At 39.3% G+C, this 16,491-nt stretch overlaps 2 protein-coding genes across 2 annotated transcripts; both read left to right on the forward strand.

Annotated features, from left to right (window-relative positions):
• Positions 1-203: 203 nt before the first annotated feature.
• On the forward strand, positions 204-4,107 carry LOC126396905 (5-hydroxytryptamine receptor 3A). The gene is made up of 4 exons (XM_050055275.1): positions 204-239; positions 1,691-1,901; positions 2,484-2,774; positions 3,310-4,107. Exons 1-4 carry the CDS (start codon positions 204-206, stop codon positions 3,525-3,527), a joined length of 756 nt encoding a protein of 251 aa, XP_049911232.1. The 3' UTR covers positions 3,528-4,107.
• Positions 4,108-5,474: 1,367 nt separating this feature from the next.
• LOC126396601 (5-hydroxytryptamine receptor 3A-like) lies at positions 5,475-16,491 on the forward strand. Its single transcript, XM_050054817.1, has 9 exons — positions 5,475-5,552; positions 7,370-7,530; positions 7,666-7,710; positions 8,234-8,340; positions 8,596-8,765; positions 8,919-9,079; positions 11,348-11,558; positions 12,467-12,676; positions 16,090-16,491. Exons 1-9 carry the CDS (start codon positions 5,498-5,500, stop codon positions 16,413-16,415), a joined length of 1,446 nt encoding a protein of 481 aa, XP_049910774.1. The 5' UTR covers positions 5,475-5,497; the 3' UTR covers positions 16,416-16,491.

A 16,491-nucleotide genomic window follows, 5' to 3' on the forward strand; every position in this document is an offset into this window, starting at 1 on the left:
ACAAAAGTATGGTTTTGCGAGTACATGAAAATATACTTTCCTTACCAATAGCATTTACATTATGGTTTTACAAGTTTCATCGCTAGCTGAGAGGGAAATTGAAAAAATTGTGCACTTGGTGACAAGTTTTTGAAATTTGGCATAGTGTAAGGTATGGGTATAAGGTTTTCAAAAACCAAGTTGGGATAGCCACAAATTTCAATATGGCCCTCACTGGAGATTTGGATCTGCTCCAAATTGTAATGGGTTCCATGTTGGACCATGTTATACCTCTCCACCAAGTTTAACACCACGCTAAATTTCAAAAACTTGTCACCAAGTGCACAATTTTTTCAATTTCCCTCTCAGCTAGCAATGAAACTTGTGAAACCATGTATATCATGTAAATGCTATTGGTAAGGAAAGTATATTTTCATGTACTCGCAAAACCATACTTTTGTCAACCCTGTTACCATCAACCCTTTTACACTAGAATGGTAACAGGGTTGACGGAAAATGTTCTTGGCAGCCATTATTAACCATGTGGTGAAGGTCATGAGACCACATGGTGTGCATTCATTAGAGGCTTAAATCATGTTATTTATGTACATTAAAAATTTTGAACAAATATCTTTTTAACGTGTCCTTTTGTGGAAACAGGGCTGACACAATAAGCTCGTCCCCCTCTGTCAAACATTATATAACTCTAAGAAAAATCATGAAAAGAAGAGAACACTTATTTGTCTTTACACCAGCATGTTCACAAAAGGAAGCTGATTTCACTTACTGATGATGCAACTTTCGGAGCAGTCCATTATCTCAGAAGGGGTGTTTTCATTAAAAGTAACAGGGTTGATGACTACCTGGCGACCCGACTAAATTGATGTGTTTTACAACATTTTACATATAATAAGAATAAAACCCATTCATGAATAATGAAAGGACACTTGAGGCTTTATATATAAGTTTATGTTTTTATGATAGTTTGACTTTTTTGGGCCTTAATAGCCAGTAAAAGTAGAACAATCATATTGAGCGACAGGCCATTTTTACAGTTTTTGAATGATGCTTCGTACAAAAAGGTGTTTAAAACTCTTTGAAAACAAAATAAATAAAATTTTACATTGTTTTAATGTTACAAGAGATATCATGGAAAATAAATTCTAAAATGATTACAGTGTATTTATTGTTTATTGACATTTATAGCACAGTTTTGTTCGAGAGACACAAAATGGCACGTTTTCGTATAATGACCCACCTACTCACGTATAAAAATATATAGCTACTCTTTTGTTACCTGTCACTCCAGACTTTTGTCCATGTCAGGATATTTTTCTAGTGATCTAATTGGTCAGTGGTCGGGGTGTTGACAGGTTGTGATTTCAACTCTGTTCAGCATAAGTGACCACGGTCATTTATCCCAGTAAAAAGAGAATCGGCTTTGTAGTACTGATGACCCAGGGTTTACCCTGACATTACCTCGCTAACCTCAAATCCTGCTTCGTAGCGCAGGCCTCAGGCTCAGCACAGAATTAGCAATGCATAATACAAATGTTTACTCAAGAATAATGACTCATGGTGAACATATTTGTATTGTTAAATGTCATCTTTTGAATGCATATTTTCCTAAGAAGCCTGCAAAGCTTTTTTACATGATTGTTATTCATGGCCTACACAGTAAAGACCCTTCAAATTGACTGTTTTTCACCAGGTGGTCATAAAGCGGCGTCCGGTGCTCTACGTGGTCAACCTGCTGATCCCCAGCTCCTTCCTAATGGTCATCGATATCCTGTCCTTCTACCTGCCCCCCCACAGTGTCGACCGTGCCTCCTTCAAGATGACCCTCATCCTGGGCTACACCGTCTTCCTGCTCATCATGAACGACCTGCTGCCCAGCACAGCAAACGGCACACCCATTATAGGTCAGAGGTGGTGACATCTAGGGGTGACATAACCTGAGCGCTGTCATAGTCTGGGTTGCAGGTTCCATTTTACCTGACATCATGATAATCCATGCTTTAAATCAACAGTAATGAGAAGCAGTTCTAACCAAGGTTTTGACTTTAACAATGAAATGATTCTCTGTAATTTGAAAGGGGTTGCTTGTGTCTGTAAATGTGTATTAAATGATTTGCTTGCCAGCTATTTCCCAATTGTAACTCTTGTATCAGATGGCAAAATGTCAGTGTTGTGCTTTCAGCTTGTTTCTCCGCCCCCAAGTGGTGAAAATCAGTTAATACAGTTTTGAGTTTTTGCCCTTTGTTTTTGACAAGCTACAGAACTATCAACTGTCTAAAGTTGCAACAGGTTTTTTCACCATTTTGTGGCCAGTAACTCAATTTCTACATCCCAAAAGTCTCATGACCCAAGCAATTGCATATTTCATGACGGTGGGAGCTACAACTGAATTATAGACAAGGGGGGTCCTTTGCTTCTGCTACTACATGTGACATCTTTTATGTGTGTCCTTCCATTTCTCCTTAAATCCCTATCCTTTAATCTAGGTATCTATTTCTCGGTGTGTCTGGCCCTCATGGTCATCAGTCTACTGGAAACGGTCATCATCACAAATGTCCTCCACCACAGCTCCATGAAATATCAAGAGGTTCCAAACTGGGTGAGGGTGGTTGTCCTCAAACACATAGCCACCCTTATTTGCTACCGATGGCCTGAGGACATCCAGCGCCCCTCAGTGCAACAGAAGGATAAACCTGAAAGCTCAAACAGAGGTTCAGAGTCGTGGATCATCCAACCAGCCAGCCAGACACCTCCCCAACACTCAAACAGCAGCGGAGGTAATCAAACACTGCTTTGATATTGCTTCTGCCAACTGGAGCTGCTCAGTGGCCTGACGTCAAAAATATTAGCAGTCATCTATTAAAACATTTAAATCTATGTATGTCACGTATGGAAATATATCTGTAATGACAATTTCTACAGAGTAAAACGGTGAATCATAGTCTCGTTATAGGAGCTGTATGCAATATTTAGAGCACATCAATGATTCACAGGCTGAATCAGGATAGTCTGCACACAGTTCTCAACATGGAGGTGGATAAGCTGCCGGCTAGCGCTAACAACAGCAACAGCGCTGACAGAGTTAACATTATTAGCCTTGGGGGAAACTGGAGGTTGGACGCTACACTTTGGCTAGCAGCAACGCCATCCCGATATCAGCAGTAACGCTGCATAAAGACAGTGCAGAGCGGCAGCATTTAGCTTAAAAAAGAAAAAGAAAAAGAAAAAGAAAAAATTAACATGAACATGCAGCCAGACCTGGCAGTCACCAGATGTGAACTATCATCAATATGTTTGCTATTCTCCGGCCAGGTACAGCTGCTCTTCCTGAACTGCAACAGATCTGTCAATACCTCGGCGACCTTCGTGCCCACCTCACCTCGCTGCAGAAGGAGAGCGAGCTGCAAGACCAGTGGTGCCACGTAGGATATGTCCTTGACTTCCTGCTCTTCCGCATCTATCTGCTGCTTATTTCATGTTACGCCCTGGTCATCATCTCCATGTGGTGCGTCTGGATCAGCCAGTCCTAAGTGATCAATTTAGTGATGATTCATAGGATATCTAAGTTACAAATTAAAAAGGTATTGTAAAAAGTAATTTTGTATATTTGCCTCCTTTTTTTCATTTTGCAGTACTGCTAGTTTTGTGTCCTGCATTTATTTAGCCCCTGCTAAAGTACATCCTAAACTCTTCTAAATAATCATTTTATTGGGAAACTATTGAGAATGCTGTTTTTGTTTAATGCCTTTTTGAATGTAAATGACCTGTTGGACAAAGTTTGTTTTCTCTGTGTACTTTAGAATCATCTATACACTGTGCTTAGTTGGTTCAGGTTTTTCCTCAAGCTGGGGATATGTTGTTATCACTGGTGGAGTCCCTCAAGGTTCCGTTCTCGGACCTCTAATATTCATCTTGTATGCTCCATGCAAATAATGTATGTAACAGCCAGACAATAATATTATATGACATACTTTCTCTGTTATTCCTGTTATCCTACAATCAAAGGCTGCAAATCAATCAGTGTACTCCAGTCACTTTTTATTCTTGACACACAACAATAACTTCTTTAGAATACAACTACAGACAGTCGGGTTTTGAGATGGAGATATGTTTGGGATTAACAGAATGTTAACATGAAATGTTTTATGTAAAATAATTTAGCATCAGAATTGGGGGTATAAAATCATCTATCACATGTATCAACATGTGTGTCTTCAATAAATCTTTTGTTGCCTCAGTTATTTGTCCTAAAGTTATAAAATATAACAGCAGTGAAAGTAGCACTGTAGGACAAGTAGCTACTTTCCTAAATGCTACTGCACAGTTGAATTGCAGTTTAATAATGATGATTTGGTACCAATGTATTGTGAAGCATAATTTGGCAATTTTGCTCTCAGCCAAATTAGTGGGTCGTTTAGTCATGCTAGCTGTGTGTCTCTGGGGATTGCAATGCCAGTCTGAAAAACTCACATAATTTCCGTCAGCCTTGGCCGCTCCCTGAGTTTATGCAAATGTATGGATGCTAATGTGACCCACCCAACTGGAGGATAAGGGTACTGTTAAACCCACCCTTAAGCCTGGCTCCCCAAGACTTATCATCATCTACAGGGCAACACACAGAAGAGTGTAAAAAGGGGTCCATGTCATTGGTCCGACAGCCCATTGGTTCGACATCCCATTAGTCCGACTGTCCACGGTGCTGAACGGCTCGCGGCGGGCATATGGTGCGCCGTGACCGGCTCTGGGTCAGCTGGGAAAGGCTTGAGGCGAAGCAGGCTCACGGCTTATGTGTTTGTCACTTTCTTTTTCATTTTAACCCACACCATGATCTTTTCCTAACCCTAACCAAGTGGTTTTTGTGCCTAAACCTAACCAAACCTTAACCACAGGGCATCATGATGATTTCGGAATGGACTTCGGAACAATGGGTTTAATATGGTCGGAACAATGGGATGTCGAACCAATGGGCAGTTCCCGTAAAAAGATAGACAGAGACGTGGCTTCATGTGCAATTGTACAAATTTATTTTTAAAAGATATTAAGAGTTACTATAAAACAGCAGTTTAAATAAAATGTAATAAAATGCAAACCCAGAAGCCTAACCATGATGCTAATGTGAGAAGCAAAGCTTGATTGTGTATACTGTTGTGTTTGCCTTGGGTTCAGCTACGACATATCCAATTGTTGACACATCTAATGCCAATCAACATAAAGATGATTTAAAAACCTGTTGAACAAGCTCACAACTCATTAAGCAAACATGCTCATCAGTTGAGCGGATCTCAGTTTGTAGCTTGGAATACCCAAAGGCGTACAGTAAGTCATGCTGCAGTCTCTTTTACAGTCAATATTAGCCTCTGGAGAAGGTTATACATTTCACCTAAGTATTGATAATTTATGTCGTTGCGGCAGAACATCTCAACCTGATGGAGCAGACCGCTGACTTTTTGTTTTGTAATTTAAGGTACTTTTCATGATAAGGATTTAACTGAGGCTGAAAATGAGAGATGTAAAGTCTGCTGAGCTCATCTTCATCTCTTTCACGCTGCTTCACGGTAAGGCGGGAAGATATCTCCATCTGTTAAAGCTGAACAGCTGCAAGTCGGTAGCTAAAGGAGCAATTCAGTTACTTCTGGTCTTGTACAGTGGGTTAGGTTCGTTTTCAGAAAATATTCAACTTAAAACTAAAGACAAATACAACATAATAAATTATTTTTCTCACTATATATAGTTACTACTCATGTTATAGCTAAAGTTAGAACCATAGTTATACAGTTCTTGTTTCCATGATATATTCAATATTTCAGCTTTTATTCCCCCCCCAAAAAATAGGGTAATTATATGAAAGCTCCGAACTAGGTTTATCTCTGACGTACAAGGTATTATCTCTTATGTACAGGAAGTTATCTCTGAATATCTACGTAGAAGACATTACTTTTATGCTTAATTTAACTTTTTTAGAGTGAGACAGCCATGCAGAATTGAAGAGATTTTTTTTTATTTTTTTTGCACAAATGTTACCGATACACGCCACAATAAAACCGACAGTCATCATTGCAGCTGTCATACAGAAGCAACCATATTCTGATAAATAGCGAATGGGTTGCAGTTGGATGAAATAATAAATTAGCAAAATATTGATTACATTTTCTAAAATGTGAACGTGCAGAGAGCAGAGCAGAGCCAACATCCTGTATGTATCAGACAACTCTGTTTTTTGTGCATTTTTATCTTTTTATTATTGACATTAGAGAGATGACAGGAAATGAGGGACAGTGAGGTGCAGCAAAGATATTTTTACTAATAATTTACAGACCAGTTATAAGTATCTAATAAGAACAACTTATAAAAAAAATTAAAAAAAAAAAAGTTCTGGTTGGTGGAGGTTTTTTTTCTTTGTTTGTTTTTCCCCAGGTGATGGAGTGTCAGCGCTCATTTTATGTTACAGAAAAGAGTTTTGAAATAGTTGGTTCACAGATGCAAGAAAACATCAACGTGAACATGTTAATAGGACAAAACATAGATGTATTAAATGTAAATAAAGGGGGGGGGGGGGGGGGGAGAAAATAAAAATAAAATAAAATGAAAAAGGGGAAACTAAGTCTAAGTACAGGACTTCCTTAACCCCTTCTACTCCCTTATCCATTACCTTAATCTCAGAATAGGATATTGTAGAAGAGTGGGTTACAACTGGGGAACTGTACTTTGTGCACGGTCTGATATGAGAGGTTGCCAGATTGTGATATGTTGAGGGAGTCTGCCCTTTAAGATGTATCTTATCCTTTCCAAATGTAGTGTGCTGGTTAGGTCACATAGCCACATATTGAACTGTTGTTTCTTTCCATGACATTAGTAATAGCTTTTTTGTCATGATGATACAATAGGAGAGGAATTTTTGTTAAGTTGGAGACAGGTTTGGGTATATGTTGTGCATTTTGGCCTGGCTGGTGTTTGTTAACCATCAACAATGCCTTTAGTTACAACTTATAAACCTTTTTATGTGCCTGACAGTCATGATGTGACTCTACTCACAGTTTTTCTATGTATTCAGACACTATTTAGTGAATGGAGCTGTTCAATATGTGCATTTTTATCAATGCAAACAGTCAAGTGCACTGCAAGAACAATGAGCTTTTGTTTTTCCAAGATAAGCCTGTTATCATGTGAGAGCAAGAAGACAATTCACTTGAGATTCCAAGAAAGCAGGGTAAAAAACAAAAAACTTTGTATCCACAGCCAAATTGGCTTCCCTACCATACCCATAGGGTGTAACAGACAAAGACAGGTCTACTATGCCTCTGTGATCACACTAATATAAGAACTGGGACTGAATACTTCAATGTGCATGTATGCTTGCTTTCTACTTTCTTAGGATTTGTAGCAACATTGAACTGCACAAGTCCAACTCCTGAGGCCTTGTTTGATGCATTTGAGAGAGAATTATTCCCTAAAGTGCTACTGCCGCCTGTAAAAAGCTTTTCAAAGTCAGTTAACATAACCATCGGTATCACTGTGGTGGGAGTTGTAGGAGTGGTGAGTCTACACAAACACCTGTTCATACCTGCACATGAGCATGCATAACGTTTTCAATCAAGTCTTAACAGTCATAAATCCATAATCCATCTGTATTACTGGCTCTTATTAATGTAAAAAATGTCTCACCGACAGGATGAAAAATCTCAAATCCTGACAACACTTATATGGCAAGTTCTGGTAGGTTCAGATCTGTTAACACCCACCATTTTGCCATGTCTCCTTTCATAACTCATGAACCAGTTGTCATAGAGGTGTCATTGTACTAGTGACAAATGTTGACTTTGTGTGTGTGAATGCATGAACGAGTGGATGCATGCATGCAACTATTGCAAATTTGCACTTGCTTTATGCGATTATAGTGTCTTTCAAGTTATCGTGACTGCGTTAGTTTTTTGTTTGTAGCGAAAATCTAAGGGAAGTAGATGTGACTGAAATTCAGAGGCTCTAGCTGTCGGATTTTTCTTATAAATCAAAACGATACATGCACGTCTACTTGTTTAAAATTACTGAAATTAACTTAAATTAAAGTTCATTGGCATATTGTTGATCATTGTGCATACGTTTTTGTTCAAAATGTTAAAATGTCTTGCATTTTGTTCCCCTGAAATGATGTTGACCTGGTGTTTTGTCTTGGTTAATTTATGTAGTGACACATCTGACATGGTTGGATGTCACATCAGTGTTGTTCTGTTTAATGTAGGAGTGGGATATAGAGGGACTGAGGTGGGCTGAGGAGGAATGTGGAACTTCGAGAGTCTCTGTCCCTCGAGAAAAGCTTTGGGTCCCAGACGTCCACATTGCAGAGTTGTAAGTTCGAAGAATGTTTAGTGATCTGTTTGCTTTTCAATTTATTGTCCAAATCAGAGACAAGAGCCTTAAAATAGAGAAAAAACCTGAAATGTCAGCACTTTGAATGCACCATTTTAGATGAATATACAGTACAAATTTTAATAAAGGAGGAGGGATAAACCTTCTTGTCTTTGTCATCCTTTCTCCTTTTGATATTTCTTTTAATTAATTAATTTAATAATTAAAATGTTTTTCTATTCTTTTCTATTCCAGCATGGAGGAGGACAAATCTCCCAAAACTCCTTATGTCTACTTATTAAACACAGGTCGTGTATTTGATGATAAGCCAATCAGAGTGATCAGCTCCTGCCGATTAGTAATCTACACTTTCCCATTTGATATCCAAAACTGCACTCTGACCTTCGGATCATATCTACACTTTGGTAAGCCTGCTTAAAATACAGGTCCAAAAAACTCTTATTTTTGAGCTACATAACTGTAAAAATATTATTTATATTATATTGTTAAAATACAGAACTTCACTTGTGCCATCTAATAACTTCAGAACAAAACTGTGCTATTAAATGTTATTCAAGCTTCGGACGTGAGGATGATTCAAGGCACCACAGCTGAAGAGATCCTGGAGGAGTCCCTCGATGTGATGGAGACCAATGGCGAGTGGGAGCTTGCAGGAATCGGTATAGCTCCCCATGCCCTGGCCTTAGAGGATGGAAGCTACTCTGAGATCAAATACCATGTGAGCGCTTTTACTTATTATAATTATGTTGTGAGTCACTGATTTGGAAGTGTAATAGCTGAGCGTGATTTCACACCACACACTGATTGCACATAGTACAGACTATTAAAGTATTGTTTTGCTGTGAGTTTGAAAGAAATCAACAGATTTAAAAGTTTTAAACAAACAGGAAAGGACACAGTACTTACACCATCAGTCATCAATCAAACTGCAACTGAAGCATGACACTACCGATAAAATTTAACAGTGACTCAGCAGAACTTTTTTTTTTTTTTTTTTTTTTTTCAAAAAAATGAATCGTTGGATTTTTCCTGGAGCACTTTCATCACCATCCACAATTCAATCAGGAGAGACTCGTTTTTTACAGTAAGAAGAATATTTATTAACACGTGCACATAAGAATACAAAATATGTGGAAAGTCTTTGGCGATTAGACCCCGTAGAGATGGTGTGATTTAAGGATGGTGATGAATCCATAGTTGAATAGGGAGGTGGTGGTAGAGGTGGTGAAGATGAGATGAGAGGAAGATGGAGAAGTGCTGATGATCTGGGTGAGTAGAGGAATGAGCCTTTGTTGAGCTTGTCCTGGACTCTGGATTGGATGGAAATGTGTGTGAATGTGGAAATGATGGCTGACAGCAGCAGAGGAGAGAGCAGATTTAAAATTTTGCAGTGGCATCCTGATTGGCTGAGAGAGATCGTGGCAAAGTTTGATTGGATAACTAGAAGAGTGAACACCCACAGTCAGCTGATTAGAGGAAGCAGTGAGAGTGGGATGGGGAGAAATATGAGAGGATGAGCAAAGAGAAAGTCTTCCTGACTGAACTTACGCTGAGCTTCATTTAGGTTTAATTTTTTTCCAGCTGGGATAAACATTTTCTTTGTGCATTGCATTGTAAGAGAAAAGTGTCTATAAAAAGCATGCTCAATAAATCAAATGTTTCTTAGTAACCAAATCACTATTTTATTTTACTGAAAAATGTGTCAGTAGTCCTTTTTACACAGAGATCGCACTATAGAGCCGGTATGAAGTCCTTTCTTCGTTCCGAATTTGAGCCAAACAACAACAGCATCATGCTGCTCCAGTTTGTGCTTTCAGACGGCATGCTGGCATCCTGGAAGCAAAAGAGGCGTGATGGGTACGACATGTAACACAACAGTGTTGGTCTCTAGTGTGGCATATAACATATGCGTCGGCAGAGTTTTCTTAAAAACTACAATAGCATGACAAGGCAATAACAGATATTTTGCGTCCCTGTTATATGGATCTTGTCCTCTGCTCTGAGGGCAAGGACCTCAGACTCTCTGTTGGGACCATCTCCACTGTGGAGGAAAACATTTGGAAAAGACACTCAGATCTTTTCCTTTTCTTAGGATAGTAGGATAATCTTCTATCTCCCATGTAGTTAAAAAAGACACCAGATAGCATGTGTAGCTGTTAAAATAAAACTCCACCCAACTTGAAATGTTTGACTTGCACACACAAGCCATAAAAACATTATTATCTTTGTCCTTCAATGCATTTGAATCTCCCTCTGACTCTCACAGCTGAAAATGAACTTGCTACAGCAAATCAAAAAGCTGCACACCATCTAAAGTTAGCAGGCCTGCGGCTTCTCATCATTGTCTCACAGAGAAACTGAGAGGCAAATAAAAATATCCAGAGCTCATGCAGGATAAATGCAAAAACATGGACTCGCTACAGACTAACTGCTTTCATTCACTCGTGCTCATGTACACAGTCTATTACTGTCTCGGTCTCACACACACACTTGGATTCATGTCTCCACTGTTCAGACTGTCAGGTTTCAGTGGGGTCCTCCCTCTCTGGGATTGTTTTCCCAATTTGCCGGCAATTTTGGCCGCTGTTCTCCTTTCAATTAGCTGCTAACTGCTACCAGCTACTGTAAAATGTAAATCTGCCGCGATGGGTTGCATGCACACATGGCGTCAAAACGTCACACCCGTGTCACCCATGATCCCGTCCCGCCGGCTGTTCCCTTTTTACATAGAAGTCGTTTTGACGCTGTTACTACCTCCGACGTCGACTTTAAGGTGAGACAACTCTGTCTCCCCATTCCACGATTGTACCTTTTAATTGTGAGGCAGAGTAACAGCATGAATATCTCACCTTGAAGAGACAGTGTAAAAAGGAGAATGAGAAACAACTAAATTGTCTGTTTGGCTGTATTGAGGGCCATCGGTACCATATAGGACACTGATACCATGTACCCTAAAGCTGGGCTTTATCTGTGTCTCTTCCCCAAGATTATTCTGAAACGCAGACCACTCCTCTATGTGGTGAACCTCCTGATCCCCAGCTGCTTCCTCATCACAGTGGACCTCTTCAGCTTCCTGTTACCTCCCCAGAGCGTGGACCGGTCCTCCTTCAAGATGACCCTCATCCTGGGCTACACTGTCTTCCTGCTCATCATGAACGACCTGCTGCCTGTCACTGGAGATACAACACCTCTCATAAGTAATATTTATTAAAAAAAACAATACTGCATTTTATTTATAAGTGCTTCTTAAGTCACCAAAGGAGACTTTACAAAACCAGATAGGACACTTAATACATGACAAAAATAAAAATAAATGAAGAAATGAGTTAGTGGCAGCTGTAATATATTGTTTCTTATTTCATTTCAAAGGGAGCTAAATGAACATGCAATTTACAGCGGCACAAAGCTAAGAGCTGCTTTGTTTAAGCACACACATGCTTATTATACTGCAGGTAACTGAACTACTCAGTGGCACCATCAGGTTAACATAGGAGGAACGTGTTTACTATTAAAATTTGTGCTCCTTTTGGGAGTCAGTACTTAGTCAAACTGAACATATAGTATTTTGTTAGGTTCAGTTTGACATATGCCTGGTGGGGGGAATATCAGTATCTCCAATTTCCACTATCAACAAATGTCCAAAAATCAGCTTAGAAATCATAGTAAAAATACGCTCCTTGTAACTCCAGAACTCATATAGAAGACTCACTATGTTTTTAAATAATCCACTGTACCAACATCCAACATCGGTAGACACTGTTATTTGTGATGCAGGACATCTAATGCTCCACATTAGATTTCAACACCCTGCCACTGAGTTCCACACTGAGTGTATAAAAACACTTTAGTGACTGTAATTACTTGGACATGAATATCCTTGTTGGTCTGGTTCTTACAGCATCAAAGACACAGCTCAGTGCAAATGATCATAACCTGTCAAAACCGTGTATAGCCAACAAGGAGATAAAGAACAGGTTGTAGTGTAAACATCACTTCCTGAATATGGTCATAAAAACCAGGTTACCAGCAGGCATTTAAAAACATACAGCATTTAATGATTAGTGTGCTTAATCCTCCCTGCTCTTGTTGTTTTTGTTTCCTGCAGACGTTTTCTTCTCAGTCAGTCTGGCTCTGATGGTGGCCAGCCTGTTGGAGACGGTGTTCATCACCAACATCCAGTTCAGCTCCAGCCAGTACAGCGCAGTGCCTAAGTGGCTCAGTGTCCTCGTGTTACGATATCTTGCTCTTGTAGTTTGTCTCCCTCCAAAGAAAAAGAGCAACCGGGTCACTGTCTTCCTCAACCCATCTCATGGAGGTATATCATTACTATTATTATTAGTAGTAGTAGTAGTAGTAGTATATAAAAGACATGAGAACTTTGACCAGACATCTGGTTCAAAGTCTCTATGGTAGCCATTTTGGATTTGGATTTGGAAAGGTGGAAAACATTTTTCTTTTTTAAAAAAAACTGGAGTCCCAAGCGTTGCAGTTTTTTTTTTTTTTTTTGGTGGCTAAACAAATGTGTTATCTATTTAAAAAGTCACATAAACTAAGAAAAATCACTTGGACATAATTTGAATTAAAGATGCTTGATAAAACAACAGCATTTTAACACAGAAAATGGATTGTAATGAATACAACAAAATTTTCTGTATATGTTAAGACGTCTCTAAACTTAGCCATTCCATTTATTACCAAGTTAAGCAAGGAACATCTTTGTGTTGAACAGTCTCCTCTGAAGGGGCATCTCACCATTTCACTGATGGCCTGAGGAGCTGGGAGTTCATCAGTGGTAGTGGGTCTCAACCAGTGGAGGGTATACTCAGGTATACGAGGTATACCCACTTCTTTTTCTATCCAGTGAGAGTATACCCACCTATCAGCAAAACAGCCATTGTAATATACAGGAGAGTATGCCTACTTCCTCATCGGTAACCTACCTATCTACCTAGTAGTACACCCACCTCATCAACTACCACTACACCACTGGTCTCAACTAACCTTTATCGTACTGTTTCCTAAGCTTAGAAAATGTGCAATTAGCCACGTAAGTCAGACGGCAATTTGATTTATCATGAGCTATTCAGCTAAAAACAAGTTATGAGTGGTCACCATTTTGACAGGAAAATACTGGAAACATTGGTTTTTGGGTTTGTCACACTCTAAACTTTCCGAAAATGTATAGTTTATAAACTACCCAAAGATTTTGAACGAAGGTTGCAGTCAGGACATTGTGACCCTGACTATGAGTGGAACAATGGATTGCTTAATTGTACGGGGCAAATTACAACAAGGCACCAGTGAAGACGACTTACCACCAAAAGAAAAGGGAGTAGACAGTATCACAAAAGCTACCTGTCTTATTTTTTCTTATTTTTGTGATAACACACGTTACTGAGGCTATTGTGCACAGATATATTTACAGGTGTGCCTTGAGATTTTTGCTTGCCCTTTGGTGTGTCTCGGACACAAAACATTTGGAAACCACTGATTTAATGGACCAAATAATTTATAAGACTACATGTTAAGTCACAGAAAACTAATTTGTTTAATGTCATCTTCATTGTTGAAGAATTTATACGAATTACAAAATTTTGGAAAACACTGTTCCTAACTCATTAAAGGTCCAGTGTGTAAGATTTAGGGGGATTTAGTGGCATCTAGTGGTGAGGATTGCAGATTGCAACCAGCTGAAACTTCTCAAGGTTAGAACATAGTCAATGTTTATTGTTCAGGAGGTTTTTACCGGGAGCTGGATTATCCGCAGAGATCTCTTCCTCTCCAAAACAAACAGTCCCAGTGATTTAAACTGGTAAATCACTGACTAAAACAGTTTTACGCTACACATCAGTGTTCTCTGATGCTGTTCCATTGATCGAAAAAAGGGCATTATCCTAGCACCTGCTAATCTGCGCTCACTTTTTCTTTTCTTTTTTAAACTTAAATCCACATTTTCAGAAGGTTTTTGGCGGGAGCTGAATTATCTTCAGAGGCTTTTCCCACTGTAAAACAAACAGACCCAGTCATTTAAACCAGAAAAAACACTGAATTAAGAGAAAATTCTAAGGTAACGAAAATACATTTCTTATTTTCAGGTGATTTTTACACTAAAGAAAACACACTTATTATATTATATTCCATTCCTGCCAATATATGCTCCTAAATCCTAAGTTAATTGGAAATATACTGCACTACTGTATCCACACAAGACGCAATGACCGAGCAGCGTCTTCTACACTAATCATAAAAACTGTTTGTGTGCTTATTTCCCTCCTTTACACAAGGTAACTGATACACAAATGTTTTTCATTAAAATGGTAGTCCTTGCAGGTGCCCACTCATAACTGTAGAAGTACCGCTTGGTTGTGAGCCCATGGTTACCCATTCTTTATGCTCACATTATGCACTGATTTTAAACTATAGGAAAACAGTGTTTGATGATCATTTTAATGGACACCTGCGAGCCAATAAGAAGTATTAATTCCATGGCCATTGGATAATCTATTCCAGTGGTTCCCAACTGGTGGGTCACAGTCCAAAAGTGGGTCATGGGTTCATTCTGAATGGACCGCAGGCGACTGGGAAGTGACCAACTGACTTAACAGAGACAGCAAACTAGCTCAACAACATGGCCAAACAAGTACAACGCTGAATGTATTAAACTGTGTGGACCTTGAACTAATGCCTAAGGACAAATCTGGACCCCGTGCCTGGACCAGTTGGGAACCACTGATCTAATCTACGTCCTCTCATTAGTAATATTCATTAAAAAAACAATACTGCATTTTATTTAAAAGTGCTTCTTAAGTCACCAAAGGAGACTTTACAAAACCAGATAGGACACTTAATACATGACAAAAATAAAAATAAATGAAGAAATAAGTTAGTGGCAGCTGTAATATATTGTTTCTTATTTCATTTCAAAGGGAGCTAAATGAACATGAGCATGCATACTTCTTTATGCAATTTACAGCGGCACAAAGCTAAGAGCTGCTTTGTTTAAGCACACACATGCTTATTATACTGCAGGTAACTGAACTACTCAGTGGCACCATCAGGTTAACATAGGAGGAACGTGTTTACTATTAAAATTTGTGCTCCTTTTGGGAGTCAGAACTTAGTCAAACTGAACATATATTTTGTTAGGTTCAGTGTGACTTATGCCTGGTGGGGGGAATATCAGTATCTCCAATTTCCACTATCAACAAATGTCCAAAAATCAGCTTAGAAATCATAGTAAAAATACGCTCCTTGTAACTCCAGAACTCATATAGAAGACTCACTATGTTTTTAAATAATCCACTGTACCAACGTCCAACATCGGTAGACACTGTTATTTGTGATGCAGGACATCTAATGCTCCACATTAGATTTCAACACCCTGCCACTGAGTTCCACACTGAGTGTATAAAAACACTTTAGTGACTGTAATTACTTGGACATGAATATCCTTGTTGGTCTGGTTCTTACAGCATCAAAGACACAGCTCAATGCAAATGATCATAACCTGTCAAAATATGTATAGCCAACAAGGAGATGAAGAACAGGTTGTAGTGTAAACATCACTTCCTGAATATGGTCATAAAAACCAGGTTACCAGCAGGCATTTACCTAATGGACGCCCAGGCGGCCATTAGGTGCCCGGCGGCTATTTGCCACCAGGCGACTATTTGGAAATATACGTATATTGGAATTCAAACAACCTGTCCTTTTTTTTCTTTCTCCAAGAACCAGCAATGAGATCCAGCATCGGGGAAATCTCAGCCATTTATCCTAAAAGCGCTTTTAGTGACAAACCTCCAGAGAAACTCCCTGCGGCCCCTCAGTCCCCTCCTGATCCGGTCCTGGATGAACTGAGGAAACTGAGCAAAGATCTCCTGTCCATCCGCCTCCAGATGGACAAACACTTGAAGGGGAGCAGTACCTCGGAGGAATGGCAAATGATCGGGATAGTCATCGACCGCCTGCTGTTCGGCTTGTACATTATCTTCATAGTGGTCAGCTTCATCACCATCATAGCTATCTGGATCTGGAACAACTCGTACAAAGCATGATTCAACTACAGGGTTGGGATCATACATATATCACAGACAGGAAATGGTCACACATATCAGCAGTTTGTACGATGTA

The sequence above is a fragment of the Epinephelus moara genome, chromosome 10 (assembly GCF_006386435.1).
Source record: "Epinephelus moara isolate mb chromosome 10, YSFRI_EMoa_1.0, whole genome shotgun sequence".
NCBI lineage: Eukaryota > Metazoa > Chordata > Actinopteri > Perciformes > Serranidae > Epinephelus > Epinephelus moara.